General features: G+C 34.4%; 1 protein-coding gene across 1 annotated transcript; it reads right to left on the reverse strand.

Moving 5' to 3' along the window:
• Window positions 1-569: 569 nt before the first annotated feature.
• On the reverse strand, window positions 570-10,130 carry LOC143905229 (uncharacterized). The gene is made up of 3 exons (XM_077420497.1): window positions 10,114-10,130; window positions 8,915-9,352; window positions 570-1,844 (listed from the first exon to the last, which is right to left on the reverse strand). The coding sequence occupies exon 2, from the start codon at window positions 9,328-9,330 to the stop codon at window positions 8,944-8,946; it is 387 nt and encodes a 128-aa protein (XP_077276623.1). The 5' UTR covers window positions 9,331-9,352; window positions 10,114-10,130; the 3' UTR covers window positions 570-1,844; window positions 8,915-8,943.
• Window positions 10,131-17,157: the final 7,027 nt, after the last annotated feature.

A 17,157-nucleotide genomic window follows, 5' to 3' on the forward strand; every position in this document is an offset into this window, starting at 1 on the left:
AAATTCACCGCTACGTTTATCGGTAAATTTTGTCGGTAATTTCATGTCGATATTTCATGAATTTCGTCCATACAATTCTCGAATCATACGTACAACGAAAGCTAGGTAATTAAAGTAAATAAAATATAATAAAAGAAAAGTCACAATTAATTTGACACACACGCAAAGTATTGTACTTTTCATTCAAATAGTAAATATAAATCGGATATACGTATATACTATTATCATACAAAACTCACTGTAAATAGTTTTTTTTTCTTTTGTGTAATTTTATCCCTCTAAAAAGAGATATTAATTTTAAGTTAATTTTAAAATGAAAAATGATAGCTTGACTATTTATGTTTATTTATAAAACAAATAAATAAAATTATATTATCCAAAACTGCTTCGTCAATAAACACGTAAACAATATTTGCTCAACTTTTAATAAAATTAGAAAAGATTCGAGGTTGGAAATTTTTAATACGCGATTAAAAGATTAATATTATATCACAATTTACATACAATAGATTACTGCATATAATTTTACATTATATATGTATATATTATAATAAAATGTATAACACACATAATTATATAAATCTTTATATTATATATTTTTCTACATTAAAAAATACATATGTATATGTGTATATATCATATATATTATTATGTATTACAGATTAAGAGAGAATGATTATATATTAATAATCCATAAGATAAAATTTTCTATTTCTTACGATACTTTTCCGGAACATCCAATATATGAATTTTCAATCCGCTCTCGCCGAGAAACTTTCAGACGTTTCCTCTATTTTTAGATTAGACTACTCGCGCGAAGACTTAGGTCTTTTTGTAGCCCTCCCCCTTCCTCTCCCCTTCCCCTTCCTTCGAGGAGCGAGCAGGCTTTGGCGTGGCCAAGTAAAACTCAAAAGAATCACATCGAATCGCTGCTCGAAAATCGTTTCATTATATTAAATGTTATTTGATAATTTCCGCCAAGTAAAGACAAAAGAACAAAACAATATTAATATATATATATTCATAAAGTACACATTTCATTTTAGTTATACCTATTTTTCGATTCCATTGTAAAAAATTTATTAAGACTTAATAATTGTGGCTCTAGAAAAAAGAAGAGTAGGCGTATTATTCTCATACCCAATCGTCGTCTGATAAGATTCCGTAAAATACGATTGTTTATTATCGCGTACGGAAGCGAGAGATATTTATATGCCTTATCACGAAGAATTTACGAAATTATATGATGGCAAGGACCTTCAACTATATCGCAGGAATTTCTTAGTCGCCTGTAAACATCACTACAAAAAAATTCGTTTACTTAATTTATATCGAACTTTATATATGTACACGTTCTCTTTATATTTTGTTCATACACACAAATTCACGCGGGCACTTCTTTCACATTAATAAAAAATTTATAATTTAATTTATTTATGTGTACATACGACATATATTGAAATTTCTTATAAAAGGTGATGAGAAGAAGAAAATGAAACAAATTGGCGTGTTCTTTAACGCTCTGTATCGAGATCTTAAAATTGCTTTTATTCATTGATAAATCCTCTTCGTCTTCATTTGAATCGTCGTCTTCGGAATCCTGACGACATCTTTACCTGACAGTATTAGAACCTTCAACTTCAATCTAATGCTGCCCGGTAAGATGTGAACAGATACTCCATCCGCCGGCAGCCATCTTGCCGCCACGTGAAGAGCATCTTTGCTCTTTGTAAGTCACCTCTTTTTTTCAACTGCACTTTCTTGCACGTTCTCTCTCTTTTTTTCTTCTTTTATCCGCTGGATATCCGATACTTGACTTTGGAATGTGGACCTTGTCGAAATTACTATAAAAAAAAATGAATTAAAAAATGACTATAGGTATATTATACGTATATTTTTGACTGATAATGTCTAATTACGTTCATGTTTCTCTCTCTCTCTCTCTCTCTCTCTCTCTCTCTCTCTCTCTCTCTCTCTCATACTCACTCACTCACTCACTCAATAAAACAATTTTAATAAGTGTGCAAGCATCATTTTCTCAAGTACATATTATATGATTTGAAAATTATTTATGGTTTATGAAATCGAAATATCATAGAAACCACATTCTCGTTCGACAATTACGGGAAAGAGCGTGGCCTCAAATTGTCAAGTCTTTTTTTTTTAATTGCGTTTTACATTGAGCGACGCTTATGTAGTGGGCGCGCAGCATATTTCACGTTTTCTCTCTTGCTTTCTAACCATATCTACTTTTCGGTCACTCGCACGGCCACATTTAAATATTTAAAACGAAAATCCTCAGAAACGACGGACGATCCCTGCATTTATATGCAGGTGTCGTCACAGCAATATTCGTGAAAGCGAGTTCCAAACTGGTCGTCGCACCAGCGCGGCTTAAACGAATGGATTATATGACAAAAATAACGCAACATTTCTTTATTTATAAAATATTTAAAAGGAAACTAATATTATAAATCATAATCTTATACATACCATTTTTCGTTACTTAATATGCTTTTTTTCCATAATGTAATTCCCCTGATTGTATAATAAGATTAAAGTAAAATCATAAACAAATAACATCTTACAAGATATTGGTTTATAATTTGTTTTATTTTAATATTTTGGCGTGAGAATGATATACGAAATATTTCATTAAATATTCATTTTTTCAATAACTTCTCACTCTAATAGTTTTATACGATTAAATAGGTAATGAGACGAATCAGTAAATTTGAGAAAAAAATGTGCAATTTGCAATGTACGTATATAAAAGTGACAATCGCTCGATATACTACTCGCAACTGGTACATACGTTATACTGATTCTGATGGTTGTATCGATAACTCTTTAGGATAATATAACTGTATAAGACTGATATCCACAATGAACATTAACTAAAAGACGGCTGCACGTCTGACAAATTTATTTACGAATAATTTCCTTTATTGTGTGTGCAGATATTTCAATTTTCATTTGTTTAAAGAAAGATGTAACACAGCTTAATTTAATATTAATTAAGTTAACTTTGAAAAATCTCAAAAAATTAAATAAAAAAGTCAACGTTTTATAAAAATTACTTTATTTTAATTTAAAAAAAGAATATAAAAAGATAAAATAAATAAAGCTATGTGTGAAAATCAAAAAGTGAGGAAGTATTCTCAATTAATCACTAACAAGTACTTAATGTAATTTCTTCACTTCTTTGCCTGCGTGCGATCGTGGCGAAATGGGTAAATGCAAAGCAATGTGAGAACAACGTAAGTAAAAGGAAAAAAAATTTTACCGAGGCGGTAAAGTTCAGATTGGAGACTGTGTTACCGTGAGTTTGTAACGGAATACGCGTTATGCTTTCGTACGTATCATTGTATTATCAATAATTATCTAAAGTGTTGCAGTATATAACGACAGAAGACCGATAACCGTCGAAAATCGTAATCTCGAGGAAAAAATTTTCATCATTTTATAAGCATCGCTCCATTGGAGAAATAATGTTCAAAAACACACATTTTTGTATTATAATATTATATTATCGTATACAATATATAAATAGAATTCTATATATTTTTATATAGAAAATTAATTTTACTATATACTTTTACATAAATGCGTTGTACTTGGCAACGTTACATCTTCACTTTCTCTTACGATTGCAATTCTTCATATAGAATTATAGAAAGATGACTGGAAATTTTTTTATTTATAGGCAAAAAGTGGCGAAAACACAGAAAGTACCGAACTATAGCAGAATAAACGTAGATGTACGTGATATTAACGTGTATATCGATATCCAATGATTCTCTTAACATTCGACGAGCTATCGAAAAACACTTGTTCAAACCGAAATCAATCTGTATCAATATATTGATAATTTTGACACTGGTTTCGAGATATCGACAAGATTACCGAATATAATATACTTAAAACCCTTATTTGATATGAAACTGAATAATTTATATGTCTTCTCTTTTCTTATATGTGATGTGATTATAACATAGAGATAAAACAAAAATTGCTGTAAAAAAAGTAATTATTTAGAAACTGATAGTATCTGCTGCTTGATATTGTCAAGTCGATATCAAGAGAGAATGAAAAGTATCTCGTATTTAAAAATTTATTATTATAGAAGAAAACAGTCGTGTCTATGTAATTCCGAAAATTTAGGAAGACATTAAAAGACTTGGACAACGAAATGTGGCATCTTACGAAAGAGATAAATCGTTTCTAAATATTATATTTAGATAAGCAAATTAATCAGAGTGTGTATATATATATATATATATATATATATATATATATATATATATAATATATATATATATATTAGTATCTCATATCTTGAACGTGAAAGATTAAGCAGGTAAACTTGAAATAAGTGTAAAAAGAACTGTTATTATTAAATTATCTCCCTTGACAATGTCATCCGGCAAGAGAGAGAGAGAGAGAGAGAGAGAGAGAGAGAGAGAGAGAGAGAGAGAGAGAGGGAAAATCCTTACAAATTTATTACAAAAATTCGTAAAGAAAGTTTATCAAGCAAAATGTTGAAACATCTTACAAGTATCAAGTATTGCGTTGCTTGCATCCACCTGCGACGTGTATCGCGAGTCGCGAGGCCTTCGATTCCGAAGGAAACGCGAGAAATAAGATGGATGCTGGATGAATGGAAATGTCGGGTTATTATAAGATGTGAGATATGCGGCTGAGGCACCATGTTTGTTGCAGATGCAAATGAAGCCTCTCGATCAACATATACCGTACGTATCATATACGAATGATACGTATTAAAGTACGCAAATGACTTGGCGGATTCACGATCGTAAGTTTTCTGATTGTAACGATACCAAGAGATGGTAATTAGAGTCAGTGCTAATCGTAAATAAATTATTAAAAATCTTATATTACTGTTCGTGTTAAACTTGCATAAAAGAAGTCACATAAAGTTAAACGTTATTATTACATCGTTTAATCTTACCTCTCTTTCTCTCTGTTACTTTTTTCTATCGTATACCGACCTAATCATAAAAGCCTGATCATGAAAAAAGTCTTCACTTACGGTCTTGTACATAATATCGTTTAAATTGTACAAAAACTCACCTATCCGTTATTTAAAGTTATTTAAAAATAATTTATATTGTACTAATATTATATAATAGAGTAGTACATGCCATGGTATGTAAATTATAAGATATATGGTACCATTGTGTTATGGTAAATTATTAAGTTTACGACGTATACTTATAATGAGTTGTGATTATGTTACATATGTTACAAATACGAATGTCGAAAACGTGGTATAATGTACATGGCATAATGTTAAAAAAGTACAAATTAATTAATACTTATATTTTTTCGGATACATTAGCGTAATGTCGAATAAATCTATACAAATTTCATAGAAATCAAATTAGACTGAAAATAAAAGCTGCCACAATTATTCCGGTCAACTAAACATGTCAATAAAGTAACGATTAGCTTATATAGAGGAGCTCCGACCTTTATATATAAACACCTTGATATATTATATACATAGATATTAATCATGTGTTTAAGTTTTTTTTCGGCAAGTAGAGAAAGATGAAGAGAGAGAAAGAGAGAGAGAGAGAGAGAGAGAGAGAGAGAGAGAGAGAGAGAGAGAGAGAGAGAGAGAGAGAGAGAGAGAGAGGAAGAGGGGGACGGAAAGGGAGAGAAAGAGAGAACGAACGACAGTGAGAAAAAGGCGGAGAGAGTCAAGAGAGAGGATACCGTTGCATAAGCTATATTTAACCGCACCTGCTGGCGCCAGACTATCCACGCTCGCGCATGCGCTATACGTGACTGTCGACGCGACACATTCTCTCTCTCTCTCCCTCTCTCTCTCTCTCTCTCTCTCTCTCTCTCTCTCTCGACGCGTTTCGAGTATAAGAGAGGGGATCTACACTCTCTATCTACACTCTACAGCTTTTCCATCCGGCGAAGGATAAGAGCGTGCGCTGTTCGCTATCAACGCTCAAACAAGGTAGCAGTTAGGTGCCGTATATGCCTTTACATTTAATTTAAAGTTAAACCCTTTCGGGTCGTAGTTACATCAAAATATTATTCACACATCGATCAAAATAATAATAACTTTCGATTAAAATATCCCAAGTCTATCTTTTTAAGCTCTTTATTTCACATTGTCATAGATGTGTGGAATACAACTGTTATATTGTTAAGCACAGCTACGATATTCAGGAATGAGAATTTCTCTATCTAGTTTAGATCAATAGGATATTTTTGACATAGACACTTTCAAACTCTTATTTCAGAGTGGATAAAAGATACGTAAACACATTCCCGAATAAAAACAGTATAAAAGTGTTGAATTTTCAGAGATACAACAAGATAGAAAAACTTACGAGTAAGAGTGATCCGTCGAAATAAACTTGATATGACACGAGAATGACCTCAGGGAACTCTATGCTCTATATCTATAACGTGGTTAATTTAATTAAACACTACGCCATCAGAGTACTCGGTACTGGGTGCGCCGTTCATCCGAGCGAAATTCGCTCGATGTAGGGATGAAAACTATTTCATTTATTATTAAGTAGTTGAATACTCTAGCGCATTTTCTTTTGAAATAATATATGAAATTACGCTTCAAAGATAACATTTTAAGATTATGTGCAGTATTTATTTAGTTTAAATACTTTAAATAATCATTTAAGTAATTCGGTATTATTTATTATAGTTTAAGAAATCCTAAGGAAATATAAATTTTTATAAGCTCAACTTTGTATCACGTTTATAGCTGTTTCTTTACGTCACCATTGACGCTTTACAACTCGCTTTACAAGTTAAAAAAAAAAGAAAAAACTGGACGCGCGCAACTACAAATAATAAAAATTAAATAAAATATTTCACTACTTAGTACTTATTCTTTATAGTTTACACATTTGATATTTTTAATTCAGTACCTATCTTCACGATTCATTTACCAACCGTGCTAAAAACACGTGGTGACCACGCTATCTCGCCATTACGTAATTGATAGTGAGTTACACTTCGACCCGACATCGTACTAAAAATATTAATTTTTTATGTTATCGCATATTTATTTCACTCTCTTACATCTTATGCTACAAAAAAAAACACAAATACCGTAAAAACAAAACGGAATAAATAAATTATTAAACGAATAAAGTAGTTTTCGTAATAAATCAATAAATTTTATACTTTAGATTAACGTTATCTTTTTTCAAAATACTGTTTTCCCAAATTCACATTACATTAACAATAAGTATCTTAATATTTTACGTTAAAAAAAGACCGTTTCAGCATTCCAACAACAAAATAATGTTCATATAAAGGAAAATTATATTAATATTATAATATAATATAGTATAACGTATATAGATGTCTCATATATGAGTAAAACATTTAGAATCAATGTTAAAAATTATGCATTTGCAAGATAAGTTATTTCACGGATTACTTCTTATACATTACGCACTTTTCTTATGTTACACTAAAAAAATTGCATGTGCTCCATGCATTCTATAACAGTAAAAAAAATTAATTAATTAATAGTCATGATAATTAATATCACATTTAAATAGAATTTCTCTAATTTTTTTTATAACTCATAAAATTGTCGAAAATATACAACACACACACGCGCGCACACGCACGCGCGCGCACGCACGCACGCACGCACGCACGCACGCACGCACGCACGCACGCACGCACGCACGCACGCACGCACGCACGCACGCACGCACGCACGCACGCACGCACGCACGCACGCACGCACGCACACACACACACACACACACACACACACACACACACACACACATGTATTTATAAATTATTAAAATCTTTCAGAATATTTTACACATATTCTAATATTACATATTTATAAACGAAAGTTTTTAAAGTCAGTTATATAAATTAAAAAATGTTTGGGGAAATTTTTTTTTATTTATAAGAATAAGAAATTGTAGAATAAATGTATAGGCAGAGGGAAAGAAGGAGAAAGAAAGAGAAAAAAATTATAAATAGAATTATTACAAATGGAAGAGGTAAAATGATAGAATAAAATGAGATAATGTGGTTTATCTTTTTCACACGAAAAATTAAATATTGCAGAAAACAGCAACCATTTTGGATATATCAATTTCCTGTTTAAAACTTTCATTTTAACACATTATTTAGTACATATATCCAAGTGAATAAGAAAATTTTAGGGTAGTAACAGATTCACATTTTTTAAATTTATATGACTAAATTTTTCTTGAGACTAAACTCTAAAAGTTTTATTTTGAGATACAAGAAAAATGCGCAAAATATTTGTATAGTCCAATAAGATTATTATCAATATTCTATATAAAAGTTGCTTCAAACTTTTCAAAGGCAAATAATTTCAATCAAGGATAATTTTTTGACACATTATGGACTTAAAGAATGACAAACTATTCGTCTATGTAAAATCTTAGTACACGTAAGTCTCGAAACTTGGAAATTAAGATTTAATAGTAAGAATTTTGTGTATTATAATCGTGCAAACAGCGTTTATTGAAAAGAATAATATATCCGAAATGCGCGAATTATTTCGCGGTGAAACATTTTTAATTTGTAAGAACCGTTCGGGAAATTTAATTATTAACAATAAAAAAGGAGAAATATCGGAATTTGACGGGATTTGAAATTAGAAGTGAAAACTGAAACTAGAGGAAATATATATATATATATATATCCAATTTTCACTTCTAATTTATATATATTAGATATAGATAATATATAACGGAAGATATTTCTAAGCAAATAAACACAAAACAAAGAACATTTTTATAACAATAAGGTATTTGTGAAAACTTAAAAGTCACTTAGGCTACAATTATCACAAGTACGATTTGTTTCGATTTCAGGCCCGCTCATCGCGACCTTCACTTACCTGACAACAAAGCGCAGAATATTTACTAGCTAGTTGCGTGCACGCCACTGAAGAAGATCGATCGGTCGGTTGCTCGAGGAAAACGACGACATGGCGCCTGTCTTTTGGTGCACGGAGTCTGATACACCCGGATACGCGTCTCGCGTGTCGTAGTTGTCGTTATCACCATCATCATCGTCATCATCCTCGACCTCTTCCTCCTCCTCCTCCTCCCCCTCCTCCTCCTTCTCTTCATCATCATCACCACCCGTCGTCGTCATCATCGTCGTCGTCGTCGCCGTATCATAAACGTCTCGCGATCTCTGCGCGAAACGTTCGCGACGGACTCCACCCTCTTCATTTGTCGGGGAGATTTGCGGTTCATCGAGAGAGTCACGCTGGGAGGAAAGAAGGAGGGAGGGGATTGCGACGTCCATCGCGCGAGTCGCGCGCGCAGGCCTAAAAAGCGCACTGTCAGCCGGAAACGTGTAGCACACGATATTCAAGAGGAGGTAGAAAGATGGGCGAGGGGCAAAGAAGAGGTAGAAGAGAAGGGAAGGTAGAGGAGCAACAACGGAGGAAGATAGAGGGACCTAGAAGGACTGAAGCCTTACCGGTCTCTCTATAGATCAAACCAAATTCCATCCTTCCTTCGGAAAGAAGGATGGAAGAGAAGATGGAAATCAAGCTTGTATTTTTTTTTATCGTCAAAGAATCAATTATCTCCCATTAGCGAAATATATTATCCATTTTTTTTCTTCACTTACGTTTGTCGAATGGAGGCGCAAGAAAATGAAGAAAGCATAGCAAAGCGAAACGAAGCGAGAAGAGATGAATGGAACGAGATGAGATGAGAGACAAATAAAAACGAGACGAATAGAATAGAGACTAAAACCGAGATGGACAGAGACGAGGCTAAAATAGAGATGAGACGAAAAGAAACGAATAGAAACGAACAGAGACGAAAAGAGGCGAGACGAGGAGAGAAAAAAAACCAACTACACACAAACAACATCCACGCGCTTCGGTCGATCGAAGCGAACTGAGCGGCCGCGTTGTGCGTCGACCGGCTGGCAACGCACCGTCGACCGTCGACTTCCCCTTCTATCGCACTATTAACCCGGCGCGCGCTTCGCCACGATCCCCACCACCCCACCAGCCCAGCGTGCCGTGGCTGTGACCAGTGTGACCGTCGTCGTAAGTCGTAACTCGTAACTTACCCCCATCGGCATGCCGTTACCGCGCTCGTTCACTACCGCGGCACCGCGCTACGTGTGCATGGGGAAGCGCGTGCGCGCGCGGAAGCACGTCGAGTTCAGAAGATCAGAAGGTGAGTTGAGTCGCGCCGCGTCACTCCGAACTCCGGCAACTGCGACCAACTCCGGAGTCCGGCCGTCCGGCCGTCCGGCCCGTCATGTCGACGCGGCAAGCGGCAAGAGGGAGGCGAGGGGAAAAGGCGATGTCTCACGCGGTTTCGGCGACGCTAGGATTGGCTGGCCGTGAATGGGGCAGGTGGCAGCGGCGGCAGTGGCGGCGCGGCGCGGCGCGGCGCGGCGGCCAGTCGACCGGCCTGGCGGCCTGGCGCACTGGCACTGGTGCGGCGGGCGGCGGGCCGGGGCAATGACTGCATTTACGTGCCATCGTGTGCGCGCGTTAACAGAATCAAAGGCGCGATATTATATGTCCTTTGCAACATATTTTGCTGAATACTTCCAACCCAACAGATGCATATTGCGTTTTTTTCGTGACGATTTTCCGTTCAGGATCCAAGTTCGTACGCTTGCGGTCACAGTAATAAAGACATATCGCACTTGAATTTTAGTCTTTATTATAAATTGATTTTAATTTCTAAATTGCTTTTATTTCAAATAATTTAAAGTAAATTTTAAAATTATATTTATGCCTCAGTTTGAATTTTGATTCGTATATTAAAAATTATAGGAATAACAACGTATAGGAAACAAATAATAACGATATTAATGAGATATTATTTAATATTGTTATACACTTTAGGAAATACACTTTAGCAATATATTGGAAAAATTAGTAAATTTATTAAGATGATGACACATACACATATATACATATAATAATTTATTGTGAATATGTATATATTTGGATAATATGATAAATAAAATAATTTTCATTCGTGAACATGAATTGATCGCAAAATGAAGTTAGTCGAAACTTAAACTCTGTTTAGAGTTTACCTTTGGTTTATCCAAATTTGGATAGGGGTCCAACCGCTTCGCTTCGGAACCGGTTTACATCTCTGATCCCAACCACAGTAATACATATACTCTATATTTTATAACAACATTATAGATTATTGTACTATATTATATTTATTTACAAACTTATACAATTTTTTAGAAACATACCGTTTCTACTAGATTAATTACGTTAGTCCGCAGTGCGTCATCATTTAGCAACATATGTGGCGCATTATATGCATACTTTTATTAATATAAGTTTATATTGTATATTAAAATGTGATTGTATTATATTTTATTTTAGGATATTTTTTCAGGACATTTGGATAATTTTTTTCGTAATTTTGTTTCATTCGAGCATATTTGAACGTGTTGCTTGATATTTTAGAATTTGTTGTTGTTGGATTGTTTGCTACGCGATTTAAAGTTTCTTTATATGGTACAAATAAGGAATTATTAGCGAATTTTCTTTCGTAATTTTTATATTTTGTTGCTTTTTCAAAGCATGCGGCTTTATCTTTCGGAAGAAAAATTTAAGAAATTTTGTTGCGCGTCTTGAAATAGTTGGTTAAAATTTAAAATCAGGAATTGGATCGAGCTCGTCATAAGGATGAAAACAGTTTCCATAAACGTTAGTCCAAAAACGCATCCCGCGGGAGTTACGACTCATTTAATTATTAATACTTTATTCAGAAAAATGGAAGTTAAATAAACACACGTTTCCATGCGTCTAATAATCATTGACTGTCTAACACGCTCAAAGATTCCTGGCGTGTATTTCTTATAATTTTGTAACTATGTTGATAATACGATTTCGGATGCGTTTTTGGACTAACGTTTATGGGAACTTTTTTCATTTTTATGACGAGTTTAATCCAATCCCTGATTTTGACCAATTTTTCAGGCTACCCTGTATTATATATACACATGCGCGCGCATGTGCGTGTGCGTGTGTGTGTGTGTGTATATTAAACATATATATATATATACATACATATGTATAAATGAGCATTTTTAATTTCTATTATGATCCCTATTTGCGTTATATATTGCATATACATATACGTGTGTGTGTGTGTGTGTGTGTGTGTGTGTGGTGTGTGTGATGTCCAAAGGCCACCACGCCCCTTGATCAGCAGGTTAAACATGCTTTCTTGCAGGATCGCTGTGCGTGCGTTCCAATAATTAAACATACGCATACGCAGGACCGCCCAGTGTCGTAGGACTCCAATCATTGGTATAAAGCTCGTTTCGACTTGCATTCGGATTCGAATAACAAAAACAAAGTAAGACAAAGTTTGAATTATGATATAAAATAGATCGGACGTTGAAACATATTGAAATTTTGCTTTGCGATCACGCGATTGCGGCTATGTAGGTATTATAGTTACCGAGCGTCGCGCACGTGACCAACAAACGCATAAACGAGTAAAAAGGATCGCACGACACACGGTCGGGCGAGAGCAAAGAGATAACGAAAGTTGAAATCCGATATACATATTTTTAATTGTTATTTGTTACTGGTTATTCTACGTTTCAAGAAATGTGTTTAATTTATTACGAAATAAAATATAAAATGTAAAGCACGAAATGATATGTAGAAAATGAAGAGAGCGTAAAGTCAAATTTAACATAATAAATTAGAATAAAATATATGATTATGTACATACAGGGCGGCAGTGTGGTCTAGTGGTAGAGCGCCTGCAGACTCGTAATCTGAGGAACCAGGTTCGAGTCCACTAGAGCCATGGAATGTTTTTCCAAAAGCTGCGCCCCTCCGTGCAAGATTGAGGTCCTTGTGCGGAGAAAACTGGGCTCCGTCTTTCGGAAAGAGACGTTAAGCCGTTGGTCCAAAGGGTTAAAGTGAAAGGAGAAGGATAGTATTGGTGCAGTTACATAATCATATGTAAAAACTAAAAACTAAAAAAAACCTTGAGATTTTAAACAACACTTTGATTAACTGATTGTTAATCAGTTAATTTTTTAAATAAAAATTAAATTTTAGAAATAAAATTTTTAATAACAATATAGTTTTTAGTTTTTACATATGGTTGTGTACATTAAATTTAAGAGGAAATAAGACATGAGGAAATTAAGTGGAATAAAATAAAACGAGAAAACGGTAAAATGAAGAAAGAAGGCGTATAATGAGAAGTAAAATGAAAGAAGAACAGAATAAAGAAGTGCGATAAAAAAACACAAAGTAAAGTAGAAAATATAGAGAGAAAGACAAGCAATAAATGGAGATGGTATAAAAGAACTTTTCCGGTTTGGGAAAACATTCTTTGTCCTAAATCTTAATGAGAGCTGAATTTTAATCATCTTCTTATATATTAACGCGCGTCATTTTGTCGTCCTACAATCCATCTCGTTTTCGTCGTATCGTTTTACATAACCGATGCACTTATAACCGTTTAACGTCAATAATCTTATCGACATATCCTGACCCCAACGACCCCGTAATGTTGCTCTCTGTGATCTAAATTCAAAAAATTTTATCAGAACGACGCCGTCGTCATTCGTTCTTCTTACGAAATAGGGGACCAGAGGCTTCGTTGATAACAGTACGACAAAATAAATTTCATGCGCAAAGCAAGGATGATGGATATGTATATAAAGATCATTTTATAAGGCTTAAATTGTTTCATGTTATATTCTATATTTTCAAGCAGGTAAAAGAAGATAATTATTTTAGTGCTTTCTTTTAAATTATATTTTTAATCTCGTGAAACAATTGTGTGTGATATCAAAAACTTGTGAAAATATTTCATTTATTAAAATTTTCTCATAATGTTTTGAGAAATAACGGACTCCTTCTTTAAAATAATATAATGGAAAAACACACACGATTTATGTTCGAAATTAATTATACGTTGAACAAAGTCAGATATTTGCCGACCCGAAGAGCGACCCGCACTGTTCACATGCAAATGCACTTTTCCTATGCGAGCGACTGTGTTCATGAATATATGGAAGCGCGCGTGTGATTCTGTAATTCTACTTCTATACCTATCGCACCCTGTACAAAGACCGTTTGAAAGACGGTCGTCGATAAACTGCCGATACGTCAAAACGTATATAAAACTCAAATGGACAATCCTTGGCAGAAATAATATTTGGGATACTTAAATATTTGACACGGGCATTACGATAATATTAATATACATTATACAGAAAAATGAGTTATTCCACAATTTACGATTTTAACATCGCATCAACGACGAGCTCCTTTTGATTATCGAACTCAAAATAAATTCTTTGTTTCCTTTTTAACAAATATGTGTCAAAGAAAACTTGCAAATTACATTTGCCGCACTTTCCTAATTTCTTTCCCGTTTCAAATTACCATTTATCGTTATGTAATATATCATACGTAATATCATATATCATATATATCGATTTAAAACGTACGAGACACGTGTGCGCTAATCTTTTTGGGACATAATAGCATTTTCCAACATTCTGTGCGCTATCAGAGTCCACAGAGGAATGATTCAAGACGAGACTTACTTCGTAAAGTGTATTAGTAGGCCATGACGAAAATATACCAGAGGCGTCTCGACTAATAGTACCCAGGCGACGGCATTGACCGCTATATGTATATTCTTCATGGTAGTTTTCCAAGTAACGGATAACGTAGTATTTAGAGAACGACGTAGTATATATTAAGAATAACTTAATCTTTCCTTTCCTTTTTCCTTTTTCTTTCCTCTTCTTTCCGTTGCTCTTTTCCTCTTTTCTTTTTTTCTTTTTAGTAGCTGCCGAAATAGCGTTTAAATTCTAATAAAGGACATATACCTTTAGAGAATCTTTTATATTTCTATACATTATATTAACTATACACGCGCGCGAGAGATTAGTGCAACAAAAATTATTTCTATGAAACGAATATGTATTTATTATACAACAAAAAAATAACAGTTTTCTGCGAATAGATATATTGTTCCGAGTGTTTCATTGTTTTACGTATTAATTTCTCATGCACATGCGACATGTGCGTGCGTGCATGGCTGGTGTGCAACTTTTCCATCTAATACTCGTATTAATAATAATCTCCATTAATGTATATACATATATTACTGTATTTCAAATGAAAAACGGTCAATTCGATCTGATGGCGAATCGCGCGCGTCTCGAATCTATCTCTCGCCCGGGATGACCTATGGTCCTATGGTCCAGCCGCGTGATCTCCTTCGTATAGCTAATCATACACTTTCCGCGCTCACTCGCTACTTACTGTTGTCACCGAAAAAAAACCGATAACCCGAGATATGCTCGCCCGGGTACACGCGTTCGCGTTATCACATGCTCCCGTGACTTCAACTTGAAATCGTGTTGCTAGGCGAGCATAAGAGATTGTGAGATTTTACGGCCGAAATCTCCGTTATTCTATATCATTGTCTCGAAAAATCGAGTTATCACACTTGTCTCTTTTAACTTTTAAATTAATTACGATCTAAAAATATATATTTTTTTTATCTTTGATAAAGAATCGATATATATTAATTTAGAAAAAACCTATATATATATATATATATGTTAAGATTAATTTGTATAGTAATAATATAATACTTATAAGAGTTTGAGATGTTTAGAAAATAAGGACAATACGCGTGTATATATGTACACGTGGTTTCAACTTCTTTACAAGATTTTTAAGATCTTTCGTAAAAAAAATATAATAGAAAAACGACATGCGTATATTATACCAAAAAAAAGACATATCATTGCAGTAATGGTATGATGCAATATGGAAGAAAAGTGTGCGGGCTCTCTCAATAAGCTGCTTCGTATACGGTCCTTGATAGGATATGCGACACTCGAAAAGATTACACCCTTCCCTCCCTCTTCCTCTGCTACAAGTACTTTTCATTTTCATTTCGTCGTCGTGTTCTCTTTCGCCCCCTCGGTTCTCCAAGATAGACCGCAACTATAATTAGCTCCCCTTTTTTATTACGCTTTGTAAACGCGTTCGCTCGAGATCAACGCGACTAACGCCAATGGCGTAACAATCAATTTTCGGTGTATCCGTATAAGCAATTTTACCATGAGAATATTTTTATTATGTAAACTGACGCGGGGGCGGGGGATCGGCAAAGAAAAGATTATAAGAGAAAACATATATAGAAATCTTTGGAAAGAAATCTACTGCAAAGAGACGTATATAGCTTTCGATTAATTTTATATATCGTAACATATATTATTGTAACGCTTATTATAATGCATGTTGTATTTTATTTTCGCATAACGCGTGAGCACAAAGAATTGAATTTTATAACGGGATTCCTATACATATTATTATAGCAGTTTTGTTCTTCGAGTCGATTGATCGTAAGCTGCGTGTAGTTTGGAAACTGTGTGACGATGGGGGCGTAGGTCGGCTGACAAACATGGGAGTGCCATAGATAGAGGATCGATGGCAAAAAGAGAGAAAGATAGTCAAAGAGAGGACCTCTCTTCTACATCGTTTGGCCATTCCCTTTATAAACGGGCGTGGCCCTTAGATTGTGTGCCTTAGATTGTCGTACGTATAATTTCCGTTTCCATGGAAAATTACATTTCGCGGGGAAAGAATTTCTAATTGGCGTTTCAAAGTTTGCTCAAATGAGAATTGGATGAGGAAAAATAAATTCTCTCAATTCCGAACATATAGATTTTACGAAACGCTATCATATTACATATATGCGCTTTTCTTTTCGTCTTATAGAGGCTGTAATTAAATTATTATTGTGTCGTTTGAAACGGGAACTTTCAGGATGCAATATGTTTCATATATATATACAACAACCCGATATAGCTAGTTTATTTTATATTTATTCGCGCTTTTTGTAGATCCGTTTCGAAGACGGCCTTAATAGCGGATTTATTAAAACGCATGAAATGGATACGCAAAAAGAGAGTCAATGAGCGGAAATCAACCGATTGTACGCGCGTATAAGCAATTGTAAATCGCTATGTTAATATCGCTGCCGGGGTTCATCGGGGTCGCGCCGGGTCATCGTGACGTCAGCGGATACCGCGTCTCACCGTTGTTCGGCGAGCTAGTATAAT

Source organism: Temnothorax americanus, unplaced genomic scaffold (genome assembly GCF_048541705.1).
Source record: "Temnothorax americanus isolate GAGA-0224 unplaced genomic scaffold, ASM4854170v1 Scaffold6, whole genome shotgun sequence".
Classification (NCBI taxonomy): domain Eukaryota; kingdom Metazoa; phylum Arthropoda; class Insecta; order Hymenoptera; family Formicidae; genus Temnothorax; species Temnothorax americanus.

What these genes read in the sequence shown, in the direction of transcription:
- LOC143905229 (XM_077420497.1), bottom strand. Translation starts at nt 9,330, where the DNA reads ATGGACGTCGCAATCCCCTCCCTCCTTCTTTCCTCCCAGCGTGACTCT.